General features: G+C 34.9%; 3 protein-coding genes across 9 annotated transcripts in view; all 3 read left to right on the plus strand.

The window, feature by feature from the left end:
- LOC109174996 (F-box/kelch-repeat protein At3g23880-like) overlaps positions 1–15782 on the plus strand; it is a 19012-nt gene continuing 3230 nt past the window's right edge. Inside the window, exons 1-2 of one of the 3 annotated variants that reach the window (XM_019324251.1) lie at positions 1–1330; positions 2010–2419. In XM_019324251.1, coding sequence (XP_019179796.1) covers positions 67–1308 — 1242 coding nt within the window. In that variant the 5' untranslated portion in view covers positions 1–66 and the 3' untranslated portion in view covers positions 1309–1330; positions 2010–2419. Of the gene's footprint in view, positions 1331–2009; positions 2420–15782 lie in introns of those variants that run through there. The other 2 variants (XM_019324254.1, XM_019324253.1) reach the window with 2 other exon arrangements.
- LOC109174993 (nuclear pore complex protein NUP62-like) overlaps positions 7432–15782 on the plus strand; it is a 25176-nt gene continuing 16825 nt past the window's right edge. The window contains exon 1 of the mRNA XM_019324239.1: positions 7432–7467. The gene's annotated coding sequence lies outside the window, so the exon portion shown is untranslated. The remainder of the gene's footprint in view (positions 7468–15782) is intronic.
- Positions 9403–15782, plus strand: part of LOC109174995 (pentatricopeptide repeat-containing protein At4g19890-like) — a 40212-nt gene continuing 33832 nt past the window's right edge. For 2 of the 5 annotated variants that reach the window (XM_019324246.1, XM_019324250.1), the window contains exons 1-3: positions 9403–9498; positions 9935–9998; positions 10165–12518. In XM_019324246.1, the coding sequence (XP_019179791.1) occupies positions 10240–12387 (2148 nt within the window). In that variant the 5' untranslated portion in view covers positions 9403–9498; positions 9935–9998; positions 10165–10239 and the 3' untranslated portion in view covers positions 12388–12518. Of the gene's footprint in view, positions 9499–9934; positions 10013–10164; positions 12519–12603; positions 12957–15782 lie in introns of all 5 variants that reach the window. The other 3 variants (XM_019324247.1, XM_019324249.1, XM_019324248.1) reach the window with 3 other exon arrangements.

Here is a 15782-nt window from a genome sequence, read left to right on the forward strand (position 1 = left end):
AGTGATATTTATGTTTCATTTTCCTCACAGACCAAAACCTAAAGAGCATCAAATCTCTACGCTGAAATGGAACCCAAATGTAAAAGCCCTTCGCATCAAGAGCCAAAGAGAAGCAAATCTACCCATCTTCAAACCCAAATCCCCACCACTTCAACTCAATCTTCTACCACAAATCCACTCTTCGTTTTCCCTCCGATCCTTCCAGAGATTCTTTCAGAAATCCTCTCAAGACTGCCTGCCAAATCCCTCTCCAGATTCAGCTGCGTATCCAAAGAATGGTGCGCTCTAATTTCCAGCTCTGAATTCGTGAAATTGCATCTCAAAGCATCGGCTTTTAGGAAGGATTATGCCTACCACAAACTTCTAAGCAGTTTTGCTGGGCCACGATCATTTTCTGTCATGCAATGTTCCCTTCAATCTGTAATGTCAGAGCCTCTAACCGAGGGATTTCATATTGATTATCCCATGAAAACTCCCCATAATTCAGTCTGGATAATCGGTTCTTGCAATGGGCTGGTTTGCATTGCCATTGAAGAGAAATATCTGTTTATATGGAACCCCACCACTGGAAAATTCAAGAAAGTGCCTGATCCTAGGGTTAAGTTGAAGCCCGGGTTCTATTTCATGTATGGATTTGGGTATGATGAGTTGAATGATGATTATAAGGTGGTTGGGGTTTTCTGTATCTTTCACACCACTAACTCATGCGAGACTGAGGTTATGGTGTATAGTATGAAAGGCGATTCTTGGAGGAAGATTGAGGATTTGAAGGGTGGGTTCTTATTGAATGAAGCAGGTAAATTTGCCAATGGCAAGATTCATTGGGCAGTGTCTCCTTTTGGTGCTAGTAATGGCTGGGAAATTGTTTCACTAGACCTCACTAAGGAAACGTATGGAAAGGTGGAACGGCCCGATTTCGGAGAAGGTAACTCGGATTTGACATTGGGAGTGCTTTGTGGCTCTCTCTGTGTGCTCTGTCAGTACGAGAAAGCTCACATGGATTTGTGGGTTATGAGGGAATACGGGGTGAACGAGTCATGGACTAAGATGTTCACCATTCCACCCTTGGATGATCATTGGAACAGAACGTTCTCTTCCCCGCTTTGCATATCCAAGAATGGTGAAGTTGTACTAGTGCTTGGATCAACCATTGTGGTTTTTGATCCAAAAAGTAAAGCACTTCGGTATCCCGAGATTACTAACTTCAGTGCTGTTCTTGAAGCGGATATCTATGTAGAAAGCTTAGTTTCACCTGCTGCTGATGGTGATGGTGAAGCTGGAACGCCCGGAAGAGAACAACACCAGTAAAGAAGGCAGAGACTAATCAAAGGTATTCGGACATTCATCTCTGATTGTTAATTTCGTAAGAGTTTGATATCTTCATGCTTATCACTTTTTGCATAAAATGTATGTTCTCTTGAGGACTTAGCCATTTGTATAATGGCAGTTAGTTATTGACAAAATTAAGCTCAACTAATACTTGATTAATATACTGGTAAGTAATGGTAATGGGTTTTGGTGAAAGTATTTTGCATGTTTGGTAGTTTGGTGGAATGATTAGGCTAAGGATGAATAATGGGATGAAACCCGGAATGGGTTTTTCCATTAATGGGGTATTCCAAACGCATAGTAGTGTTTTAAAAACCAGTCAACCAAACAATAACAATCACTTTCATACCGATATCTGAGTGTTAAACCTGCCAACCAAACACACCCTTAATACTGTCTCTTTTTCTTGGTGGAGTCCAGACTGAACTCTGAAGCATATCAGGTAAGATAAGCGTTAGTTGATAATAGTTACAGTTGAGCATCATTTTGGTTCTCTTATGACCGACATTTAATATGGCATCTCCATTGTACTTTGTTGCATGTTTATTACACTAGGGTTGCACATTTATCTTTTCCATCATCGCGTTTGGCTTACTTTTTTCGTATCTTGACTATTCCTAGAAGGTTCAGTTGGCAGAACCGTAAAGTTCATTAAACTTCCCTGTTTTCTTTTTATGTAGTCATTTCTGAGGATGGAATTGGCTACCTGAAATACTGGCAGAAGGCGTGACTTAGCTTTCCGAGTTCATGGAGGACTTTCTAATCATCCCGCATCTTTGTGTGTGAACCTGTGTTTGATATATATATATATATATATATATAAAGCTGTAGATAAGTTGCAGATGTATGATGAATGTAGGACATCAACATGTACTTCTTTATGGGGTTGTTCTTAACGGGGATGTTTTCTGAAATAGAACGGTGTTCTTTTGAGTAGATTTTCATCCTAACATGAAGTTCTATTTTCATGGTCTAATATATACTGGGGAGTGGGGAGCTTGAATGTTTCAGTATAAGAGAGTAAAACCGTATGCTAGTTATTACAGTACTTCATATCAGATATATTACAAATTGCGTCTTATCTTGCAAATTTCCTCGTCTTCAACTAGTTTTTGGTGATGTTCTGTGACTGATTGGTCAGAATGTGGCTGCTGCTCTTTGTTGTTCTTTAGATGAGAATTGAGAATTGAGAAATGGTTGTTTATTCATAATTTGATCTGTGAATGCATTTCATCTTCTTTTCTTCCAGTTCTAGGAGTGTAGAAGTTGTGTTTGATGCATCATTTTGAGGTGATTATAGGGTTGATATCTGGTATTGGCATGTCCCCAACTCTAATCAATAATATAACACTTAAATCTAATAAAAATTTTATAACTATAATTTAATTATTGTATGAATTCTTTTTATAAGTCAATAATGTTAGTCTTTAATTGGAATTAAAATTGTATTGGTAGTTATAAGTTGTATTAAGTATTTAAGTGTTTGCACATTGTGTTATTTGTGTTGTCTTTTTCATAAATAAACAAAAAACTAAGACATTTTGATGTTAATGCAATTGAATTCCCGATGCTAGCTCATAAAGAAGTTTAATTCATTATGCATTTTTAATTATAAAAGATACATAAACATATATAATAAGTGAATATTAATAACAGAAGTATTATATATATATATAGAGAGAGAGAGAGTTACACTCCTGTGCGAATGATTTGCCCAGGAGAGAAGTGTGAATGCATCCCATCTGTCCACGTGTCCAGATCTAATGGATGAGAAACATTGATTTTTAAATTAAAAAAAAAATATATGATGACATTTTCGTAAATAATTGAACATTGAAGTGCAAGTAAAATGTATTACAAGTGCGTTTAAAATGTATTATAGGTGTAAATAAAAATTTACACGGAGCATCAATACTAGTTGCACCTATAGTTATAACTAGTTGCACCTAAAGTTATAAGAGTTAATTACCAAAATGGTCATTTGACTATAGTGAAATTACCAATTTGGCCCTTAACTATTTTTTTTAACCAATTAAGTCCCTCAACTTTAAAAATTTTAACCAATTTGGTCCTCCGTTAGTTTGACCGTTAGTCAACCGTTAACTTGGGACCAAATTGGTAATTTTGCTATAGTCAAGAGACCATTTTGGTAATTAACATTAGGGGTGGGCAATTCGGTTTAGTTTTCTCAAATCGAATCGTACCGAACCAAATTGAGCTAGTTTGGTTTGGTAATATACCGAACAACCGAACGGTATTGGATTCTTGTATACTGAACGGTTCGATAAAAAATTGATCCGAACCGATTCGAATTGTTCGGTAAAAAATTGAACTGAACCGAATACCGTTTGATTTTTTTAAATAATAATAAATAAAAAGTAAATCCAAGTCCCTTGCTACTTGCTCTGCCGTTCAACTCATATTATCACGGGTATCTCTCGTAAATATTTTATTTGATTTCTTTATAGTTTGTTATCAAAAGTTCTATACTATGTGTTATGTGTTTACATAATCCATATCCAAAGTCTAATATATAACAAAATAGCAATCCAAAGTTCAAACAGTATTCGGTTCGGTTTTTATTGAACAATTCAGTTCGGTTCGAGTTTTTACCGAACTGTTCAGTATACAAGAATCTATTATCGTTCGGTTGTTCGGTATATTACCGAATCTAACTAGTTTGGTACTGTTCGATTCGAGAAAACTGAACCGAATTGCCCACCCTTAAAGTTAATTACCAAAATGGTCTCTTGACTATAGAGAATTACCAATTTGGTTCCAAGTTAACGGTTGACTAACGGTCAAACAAACGAAGGACCAAATTGGTTAAGATTTTTAAAGTTGAGGGACTTAATTGGTCAAAAAAATAGTCAAGGACCAAATTAGTAATTTCGCTATAGTCAAGGGACCATTTCGGTAATTAACTCTAGTTATAATTAGTTTCAATAGTTATAAGTAGTTGCACCTAGGTGCATGAATGTTTGCGGGTGGTTTTCAGGGGTATTACTACTTGCTGAACTCAGATCAATGAATGTTAACAAGGCAAAATTACATGCAATTGCAGACGAAAGTAGATGCACTTATAGGTAAAAGTAGATGCACCCGATCAATGAATACAGACAAAAACTACATGCACTTGCAGGTGCACTTATAGGTGAAAGTAGGTACACCCGAACAATGAATGCTGACACGTGGCGTGCATTTCTCTCATGGGCACTTATTCGCACCTGAACGCGACCCTATATATATTGGTTCCTGTGAGGTCAGGTATTCCCGTGCGGTCAATGCGGCATACACCATTAGGTATGCATAAATGCACCATACATAATGAAATGCCAAAAAATACACCACAAAAAAAAAAAAAAATACACCAAAAAAAAAATACACCACACATAATGGTGGTGTATTTATGAACACTGTGTGGTGCATTTATGCATACCTAATGGTGTATGCCGCACTGACCGCACGGGAAGACCTAACCTCACAGGAACCTGACCCTATATATATATATATATATATATATATATATATATATTAAATACATTATGATATCAAAGTTGTATATGCAATATGTTGGTCAAATATACTCATACGTTATAATTTTCGTTATCTTTTTTCAATATTGTTACAATGCACATGCATCCACCATATATTTTCTTATCTTCTTCGACAATAATATAATATATGCACATTATATATTGAAGTTATATGCTAATTATTTCATAAATATAAAAATTAAATTTCTTAAAATGTTTTACATTATTATTATTATTATTATTATTATTATTATTATTATATCTAAAATCTAAATAAATCTAAAATTTTAATATAAAATATTAATATTGGACACTTAATTTTGCAAATCGCGAATATAAAATACTAGTATATATATAAGTGCGGGGATATCTTCCCAAGCACTCGTCCCCATACCCGCGCGGGTATACAAAATTCGCCCCATCCCCACACCCATTATCCAAATCATCCGGATATTTTAAAACCTATTGGTGCGGGAATGCAGGGAACCAATAAAGTGCGGGTAGAATTATCATTTCTAATTTGTGTTTAGCAGCTTAAATTGATTCGGAATTGTCATCCTTCTTTCAATTTCACTAAGGTTGAGTTTGGTTGAAAACTTGTATATATGATTTGATTCCATTATCACGTTTGCATACATATTTTTACTATCTTACAATTCTTACTATTTAATTCAAATCTTTTATCATATTCATAAGATTCATTACCTTTCTCTTCCATTACTTTTGAACAATAAACTAAAAGATGAGAAAGAAAGAAAAAACGTTATTGCTCATACATTCAATATGTATTACATATTTTTATTTATTTATTTATTTATTTTAATTTTAATTCATATTTATTTCCAAACAAATAGAATTTTTCTACTTAAACCTATTACATTTACCAACTAGTCTTTGATTTCAAGGGTGGAGGGACTAGGGATTATGGAAGTGTTGAAAATGGGCACATGGGTGAATGTGAGAAATGGCAAATATGTTGAATTTTGGACCACCAACAAGTCCTTTTAGGAGGTATGCTTTGTTAAAGTTGTCAGAGTGTCCTAACTTAATCTATGACGAGCCATGATAAAAGTCGTTAAGAATTTAAGATTTATGAGTTGATTATTTTTAAAACAAATTTGTATTTATTTTTAAAACATATTTGTATTTGTTGGCAAATTATACTATGGACTAGGTTCATATTGCATTGTAGATATTGATCAAAAACAACATTTGAATTATGTAATTGCATTATGTATTTACAGTTAACAAATTATTTATCTAGCTAGTTTGACCAGCAATTAGTATTAGTTGGTTATAAAAATATGTTTGATAAATTAATTAATTATTTGTAGCTGATTACGTATAAAATAATATATAAGAACATAAGTATCTTGTGATATATACTTAATTCTTAAATTCTTTTATAATTTATTGTTATTGTTTATCGTATTCAGATTTGGAGACGAAAAATTATCATTTTTCAAACCTTCTTCATTTTCAGATTAAAGACAAAAAAGGATGATAGAAGAATAAGACAATCATGACTATCACCGGTCGCTACGTTCAACATTTAAAAATAAATTGTTTTCATTTCTTTCTCTTTATATATAGAGATAAAGGAGGGAAGAAGAAGAAGGCAACTATGACCGTCGACCATAACTGCCGTTAACTCTATATATATAATACAATTCTTTCCCTTCTTTCTCTCCATATTTGGAGAGAAAGAAGGATGCAGACATGTCCGTCATCTTTGATTTTATTTTATTTTAATATTTTTTTAAATGTTACTGACTCTATTACATTATAATGGCACTGTTTGGTAAAAAATTTGCCTATAGGCCAATTTTGGCTTATTTGACCACTATTAATTGTTTGATTTAGTTAAAATATCAATATAAATGTTTGGTTAATTAGTTTTTTGCAACTTCAAAAGGCTAAAATTAAAAAAGCTACTCCTAACAACTTTTTTAATTAGCTTTTTGAGAAAAGAAATTATACCAAACAGTTATCAGCAAACAGCTAATTTACCAAACATTTTTCTACAATCAGCTAATGTTATTAACTATTTATACTATCTAATTAACACAATCAGCTAACAGTAAACAGTTATCAGCTAACAGCCATTTTACCAAATAGGGCCAATATCTGTTCAAACATACTTTCTCAACTTAATATTAGAAGAATGACATGTCAATTATTACGTAAAAGGTTGCCATGTTTGTTTGAGCTTGAATGTACAAAAATTAGATATAATTGTAATTTTTAAAAATTTAAGATTTTATTTAATTTTAGAATAAAGTTTAAGGGATCCATTATCGATTTGACCATTTTTTCTAAAATTAACAAAAAAATATTAATTTTTTTTGTTCAAAACAAAAAATTAATTGATACGGTAACTCCTAAAATTAACAGCAATTCTTTGTAGAGTTTTGAGTGAAACAAACAAAATTTTAAAAACTAAAGAAATTGCCGCTACCAGCCTACCCTTCGCATATCGCAAATCTCTACTCACCCAGCACTCCAATCGACGCTGCGACGTCGGAGGTCCATCGCCGCTCAGTCAACCGTCGTCCAGTTCGTCGCCCATCTGCTCCCGTCGGCCATCGGTGTCGAAGTCTCATCGTCTGCGTCGTCGCAGTAAGCATCGCTGCTCAAGTTTTCTGTTTCTACTTTTTAAATTTCTTAAACCCTAAACCCTAAAAATTTTCCCAATTTCCCTTCGCATTCTTGGACTGGCAGGAAGCTTTGTGCTTGTTCAATCCTTGTATAAATTATTTATTATTAATATTGTATCAATATTCATTATTAATTTTGTTTTTAATACATGAAGTTATCCCATTTGGTTGGTTCCCCCCCTCCCCTCCCATGTTTTTCCCTCTGCACATCTCCAAAATATTCATCAGAAGTTACCTTGCTTCTTGTTGATAATTTGAACTTCTACATCGATTGTGGTTGTTTGACATGAAGCTAGGTTTTATCTTTGAAAGATTTGCTTCAAATGAAATTTTATGGCTTGGAATATTTTCCTAGTCCTAGAAGGAATAACCGAATAACTGCCGTTGATGGTTTAATTGTAATAGAAAATTAATATCATGGTTCCTTGTTCCTATAATAATGCTGTGAGCCTGTGACATAATAATACTGCATATTGGAGAGTCTATTTAACCATTATCACAAAAGACATGTAGTGCCATTGAACGGCTTAATTTTTATTAGGCGGGATTTTGACATAAACAGAAACTTAGTGCTTTATTATAATGATAGATAGATTATATTATAATAAAATCAATACTATAAAAAAAAAAAAAGGAGTAAATTTCCATATTCGCTTTCTTCTGATTAGGGCGTGTTGCTGTAGAGAAAGCACACAAATTTCAAATTACAGCAACTCATCCCCACGTCTTGTCGAATTGTTCAGATTTGGATTTCCGTTTGAAGCTGCTGCTGCCGGAGGCTGGTGGTTGTCGTACCTCACATACTGTTCCTTACCCGATTTTGTAAGTTGTCTTCTGATTTCACTTCAGTTTGGGATTTATTGAGCTTCAATTTTGTTTTTGTTTGTTTAATGTCATATATCTTTGTGAAGTGGGAAAGTGTTGGTGTTTCTTCATTTTGAGATCATTAAATTTGTTCCATTTCGTGAAAATTTCCCATACATGAGCTTCTTTAATCTTTATACATTTATCAGTGGAAACGCAAGACTCATTGGTTGGCTAGTGTAATAAGAAAACTTAGGATAATACTCTGAAACTTGAATGTGCTATATCATCAATCATCCTGTATCCCATCAATCTAGGATTATATTAGGCACAGAGTTTGTGGACTAACAACTTCTAGTTATTCAGTCGAACTAGACCACTTAATAAGCCTCGTCACCACTTAATTAAGGCCCTAATATATAATATACAATATATATTATTAGGGAAAATCTTACATTGATTTGCTGATTCTAGTGTTATTTCTCATGTTATAGTATGAAATCCTCAATTGAGGATAAAGCTCCCATAATGTTAAGATTTAAAGAACCTGTTTATTCTGCATTCATGTAGGTAATCATCCAATGATTCCAAATGCAAAAATTAGTTAAATAGCACAATCAGAAAGTTGCTGCACAATATCTCGTAACAAGTAATCGATCTCCATAGTTAGTATGCTTACCCTGAACTTATGCATCTCCCACATGAATAGTGTTTTTCCTGTCTGTGATAACTGATACGCACACTACATTGTCTTGGTTAGCTATAATTAAGCACACGCAAAGAACAAATATAAATCTAATTATTCATCATGTATGAAGTTATTGGTCCAGGTAGTCAACAATATTTCAATTCTCTTAGGAACTGCCAACAATTAACCCTCCCAAAAGACAAAACAGAAGACATGCTTGAGTGAATTATATCATCTTTATAGTTTCAATCTGCGAGCCTCAGTTTAATGTTTGAGTTTTGATTCATTTTTTTAGACTTGTCTGTTCTGTATTCACCTCATATATGTTAATCTGTTTATCTGTTATATATTGTTACTCCATATTATTTAAGTATTGTATCAATAACTTTTCCTTTTCATTCCTACATGACACACACATCTGCAGATCTGTTCGGTTTGAAAATCCAGATTTTTGAAATTATATGTAAGGTTTTCCTTTTTCAAGGTATGCCATATCCCTATGCCATGCATGACCATTAATTGACTGGATTTCATAGTAACAAGATTTTGAAAATAGTGTCAGATACTTTTTGCTTGACAGTTTCTACAAAATTTTGAGAAGATATATTATGATTTGTGTATCTTATAAGAGTTTGGGTGAAACAAAAATATTTCAATTGAAAGTGTTTGTATATATACACTTAAAGAGCATATAGATGCTTGAAAAAAGTTGAAATAGCAACCCATCATTTAGAACATGGAAGGAAATGTAGGTTCGACAGATGACAAAATTGAGCATGAAATTGCCGAGTTAGATATATTCGATTTGGGTATATATCAATATCACTTATTTACTTATTTATTTAAAAGTTAATAATTTCTTATAGACTTATAGTTCATTGTCTAATTATTTTAAAAAGTTTACATTGATTTGTTTTTAGGTTTATCAAAGACTAATTTGGAACCTATGATTGATTAGTCGAAGTGTAAAGTTCATCATCAAGGGTAAGAGGATTTGGGTAAATATACGTTAATTTTCTTATTTTAGTCATTTAGTTATCTTTTCAAAATATTATTTTTTAAAATAATATTTCACTTAATTTATTTTAGTTGTATTGTAATATTATTAGGTATTATTTATACATTTATTTATAGGTTTAACATTTGGCAGGACCACAGGAGTGCACGACAACATAAGAGTTGAATATCTTTGAATCCATTTTTGTTGACCTGTTGAAGTTTGTTCATGGTTCTGCTTGTGTTCCATCGTCTTCATTTGCAGCTCAGAGTTTTTTCCACTACACTCCTCGATGGCATCTTCCTTGCCAAACCCAAGCTCACATATTTTCACACTCAAACTGATCTTTACTCAAACCCCATTACTTTTTCCTCGTCCTCTTCAGAGCACAACTCTGTCATCCAAAGAGTCTGCTCTCTGGTTTATGAATCTTATAGCAATCAAGAAAATACCCATTTCAAATCCATGTTGCCAAAACTAGAACTGCCTTTGGATAGCGAACTCTTGACTCCAGAACAGTGTATCACTGTTGTGGCTTCTTTGGCTGATGAGGCGGGCTCAATTGCTGCCTTGAGTTTCTTTCATTGGGCAATTAGATACCCAAAATTTAGGCACTTTATGCGGCTTTACATAGTTTCATCGATGTGTTTGATGAGAAATGGGAATTTTGATAGAACCCATGAAGTCATACATTGCATGGTCAAGAATTTTGGTGAGATTGGGATGTTGAAGGAGGCTGTACATATGGTTTTTGAGATGCGGAACCAAGGATTGGTTTTTAGTGCGAGGACTTTGAACTGCATTGTAAGTGTAGCTGCTGAAATGGGGTGTATAGAGATTGCTGAGAATGTGTTTGACGAAATGTGTGAAAGAGGTCTTTATCCAGATTCTTTTTGTTTTGAGTCAATGGTTGTTGCTTACTGTAAATTGGGGAGAGCTGTGGATGCAGATAGATGGATGAGTGCAATGCTGGAAAAGGGTTTTATTGTGGACAATGCGACTTGTACATTAATTATGAGTGTGCTTTGCCAAAAGGGGTTTGTGAACAGAGCATTTTGGATTTTTAATAGGTTAATTGAACTAGGCTTGACTCCAAACTTGATAAATTTTACTTGTTTGATAAATGGGTTGTCTAAGCGTGGCAGTGTTAAACAAGCGTTTGAACTGTTAGAGGAAATGGTTGGGAAGGGTTGGAAACCCAATGTGTTTACCCATACAGCACTAATTGATGGTCTTTGTAAGAAGGGTTGGACTGAAAAGGCATTTAGGCTTTTCTTGAAACTTGTGAGGAGCGATAGTTACAAGCCAAACGTGCATACATATACAGTGATGATCACTGGATATTGCAAGGAGGAAAAATTGAACCGTGCAGAGATGCTTCTGAGTAGAATGCAGGAACAAGGGTTGGTCCCTAATGCTCAAACCTATACTTCTCTCGTTGATGGGTACTGCAAAGTTGGTAATTTCACTCGTGCTTATGAGTTGATGGAAGTAATGAAGAAAGATGATTTGTTGCTTACCATTAGTACATATAATTCAGTAATTGATGGACTCTGTAAAAAGGGAGAGGCTCGAGAAGCATATAAATTATTAAAGAAAGGACTGGAAACTGGGCTATCTGCAGATTTAGTTACATATACCATTCTCATATCAGACTGTTGTAAACACGCTGACAGTAGGCTAGCTTTTGCACTTTGGTGTAAGATGGTAAAGTTTGGTATCAACCCTGACATTCATACATACACCACGCTAATTGCGGCACAATGCAGGGAAAAGAGGATGAAAGAAAGTGAAAAGCTTTTTGATGATGCAATTAAATTAGGTTTGGTTCCGACAAAGGAAACTTTCACGTCCATGATATCTGGATACTGTAGAGACAAAAATATCAGTTCTGCTATGAAGTTCTTCCAGAGCATGGGAGAATATGGCTGTGCACCTGATTGCGTTACTTATGGTGCTCTGGTTAGTGGTCTTTGCAAGGAGTCTATGTTGGATGAGGCTAGAAAACATTATGACACAATGATGGATAAAGGAATTTCCCCATGTGAAGTCACACGGTTAACAATAGCTTATGAGTTTTGCAAGAAGGAAGAGCCTTCCACTGCAATCGTCCTCTTAGATCGATTAGACAAAAGGTTATGGACTCGTACAGTTGATACATTGATTAGAAAGCTTTGCAGTGAAAAGAAGGTTGACATGGCAGCGTTGTTTTTCCATAAATTGTTAGATAAATGCCAAATTGTGGATAAAATAACTCTTACAGCGTTTATGACTGCATGTTATGATAGCCAAAACTATGCCCTTGTTTCCAATGTAAACAAAAGGATTACGAAAGATAATCTTTGCTCTTCTGTTATGCATTCCCACTCAGATTGACACATTCCATGGAAATAATTCTTTCTCCTCTGGGAAGAAATGAAATTGGCAGGCCAGAGAAACAAGGAATTCAATTATAGGGGTCTGGTCCCTTTCCTAAGCTTATAGGACGACATATGATTAACAGTTTGGTAGGATTTTTTTTTTTATTTGTTTGTACATAATCACCATCAAATCATTTATTTTCTACCATTGTGAAGATTTTATGCTTTGCAGGGTTCTCTCAGATGTTGGAGGTTTAAATGACAATTATTCTCAACAGTTAGTTCTATAATCATTGGAATCCAATGAGCGAGGCCGCAGGGAAAGAGAAGGGACACTGAGGCTTTGCACTCAATTCAAGATTTCAAGTGACACCATCAACCTTGATGCACCGGCCTCATGAACACTAGGTCATTTGGTATGCTAAGGAAAATAGCACCTTTATTACAGTGTACTTGCTTGATAAAACACATGGAGTACTGTACCTTGCAGCATCTTGTCTGGTAAGCAAGCATGCTGTACCTGAAATCTGGAAGCACCTCATCTATCATTGCTCTCTCTCACATGGTATGGAAGACCATGGACATGTGGGGCCAGTCAACCTCTTATCTTAGCACATATTTTTTTGTAGTTTTGAGAACTGAAACTGTTGATGACTGGCTGAAAAATAGTTAAATACATGCTTCTTTGATTTTTCTTTTGGCTGTGCGTCATTGCTGAGATAGCTTGGTGCCATTGTTGATGTCAATGGACTCAAGGCAATGAGTACAATCGGGATTTACACAACTTTTTTTGTGTAATTACTCTATTTTGATGTATATGTACTGAATTGGAATGCCCATGCATGCCCTTTCTTGGTATTGTTGCTCTAGAGCTTTTGGTTGCCCCTAGGGCCTAGGCTTTGTACCAGATTTCCCATATTTTAATGAAGTTGACTTCAGCTTAAAACAAACAAGTCTTTGTCCTTCATTAAGTTTTTCATTTTTTATATCACATAGATCTAGTACAGGGTGTCAAGGATTGCATTATAGATCTAATACTTGACTTTTCCCAGTTTCAGTACACAAACAAACCTCAAGCAATCACAGAGCCAGCCAGAGCTTTGATGCATGGCAAGTGCAGAGCAGAAGATGGATGAGTTAGCTAATAAAGTAGAAACCAGTGTTCATCTCCAAGAATTCCCAGATCTCCCACAAGAAATCATCCTTGATATTCTCCTGAGGTTGCCGGTCAAGTCACTCCTACGATTCAGGTGCGTTTCCAAATGCTGGCTTTCTTTGATCTCCAGTCCTCAATTCATCAAAACCCATCTCAAGTTTTCAAAGAAATTTGGGCCCAAACGGCTTGCTCTCATGGCCACCCGGTTTGGTCAACCTGAGATCTGTTCTTCTTACTCCATAGTTTGTGAAAATTCCTGTATTGTCAGAGTAGTTGAGCTCGACCGCTTTCAGAAAACTGCCGATATACCTTCGCTCTGCATTCTGGGTTCCTGCAATGGATTGCTGTGTCTGTTGACCTCCTCGTATAAACTCTCGATCTGGAACCCATCCACGAGACAAACAAGCATAATAGACGACCCGGGTTATGAAATTAAGGATGTTGGGTATGTAACATATGGATTTGGGTACGATGAGTCCCACGACGATTATAAACTGGTGAAGATATTGGGTTCCTCGCCTCCTATTAATGATCCCAACCGCATGTTTGAAAACACCATTATGGTTTACAGCAGAAACGCCAAGTCTTGGAGAGTGATTCCGGGTTTTTACTACAGTGAAAACTTTCCCCATGGTAATGGAGTTTTTCTCAACGGAGTTGTTCACTTGGGAGGCAGTAGTCTCAGGTTGGGTTTTTGTTCGGAGATTTATGCGTTTGATTTGGCGACAGAGACGCTTCGGACCATAACACTACCAGACAGCTACGAAGGCCAAAGACCCTTTTGGAGATTAGGCGTCTTGGGTGGAAATATTCTGGTGGCCTGTTGCCAGTGCTCTCCCGAGACGTTGCATATATGGGCGTTGAAGAACTATGGCATGGCGGAGGAATGTTGGGGGAAATTGGTGTCGTTTTCATTGGATTACGATATCAGCATTTCGCCTGTGTTTGTGACCCAGAATGTGGATGAGGTTTTGCTGCAGTATGATCTGGACAAACTGCTTTTGTATAGGTTGAGAGATGATTCTTCGCTGTTGATTCGAATGTTTCCTCCAAATAACCATCTTTTGGTTCAAATGGCTACCTACAATGAAAGCCTAGTTTCATATTCCTGATTCTGCTGTTCATATGTACAGTGAATCCATTTGTACAAGGATAAGTATACTTTGTTATACCATGGACGAGGGTTCACATTGCACTATGGATCCTGGTTCATGTGTTTGTGTTTTGCGTTATAAAATTCTGTACTTTATGTATGAATTTTGTACTTGGAACAAATTAATAATTATGTTTTATGTTATCACTTTATGTGTTTGTGTTGTGAGGTTTTATGCCTATGAACACAAATTGTGTATTTAAATCATATTTGAAAAATAAGTAAATATATAACATGTGTTGTCTTGTATTATAATTTTATGTCTTGTGTTATGAAATTTTGTACCTTATGAGTATGAATTATGTACTCGTCTTTTTAACCTTGCTGGTCCATAATGCTATGCTATGTGTCTTGTGTTGTGATTTTTTGTATTTTGTGTTATGAAATTTTGTATCTTACAAATATGAATTCTATACTACATTGTTTTAATCCATAGTGCATGATATAAATTGTCGATAAGTATATTTGGTTAAGGAATACTACACATCCTTTTAGTTTATATTCCATTTTTTACTCTTTGCTTGTACAGTTTGTTTTAGTTCCTATAAGAACTAGTGTGGAGCACACAATTATTATTATTTTTAATCTTTTATTAATAGAATCATGACACACATGTTAATAGTAGAGTTTTACTCTATAGAGGTCCCCATGTATCATTTTCCTTTTTCGTTTGTGTGTCTTAATTAATTAATTAATTTATTTATTTATTTATTATTTTTTTTTTTTTGTTTTTTAAGGAGCTATTAAGGAGATACTCCCATCATGGTTTACTTGAAGGTAAGGATAAGTTCAAACTTTTTACTAAGGTCTGAATCATTCCACAAAGCAATTAATAGATGCAATAGCAGGTGGCACACTAAATAGCAAAACCCCAACTTAGGTTTAGGTACTAATTGAAGAGATGACTTTCAATTACCAATGGGATTGAAGAGATGACTCTCAATTACCAATGGGGTCCTCATGTAAGGTTGAGATTATCTCAACAAAGATAACATTGGCAAGATGATGTGAAAATTCAAAAAAATATTGTTTATTTTGGTGGGTTGTCTATGTGTGGCTAGCAAATTTGCTACATAAAGAACTTAGAAGAGTTGCCTATATT

The sequence above is a fragment of the Ipomoea nil genome, unplaced genomic scaffold (assembly GCF_001879475.1).
Source record: "Ipomoea nil cultivar Tokyo-kokei standard unplaced genomic scaffold, Asagao_1.1 scaffold0679, whole genome shotgun sequence".
In the NCBI taxonomy this organism is placed as follows: Eukaryota; Viridiplantae; Streptophyta; class Magnoliopsida; order Solanales; family Convolvulaceae; genus Ipomoea; species Ipomoea nil.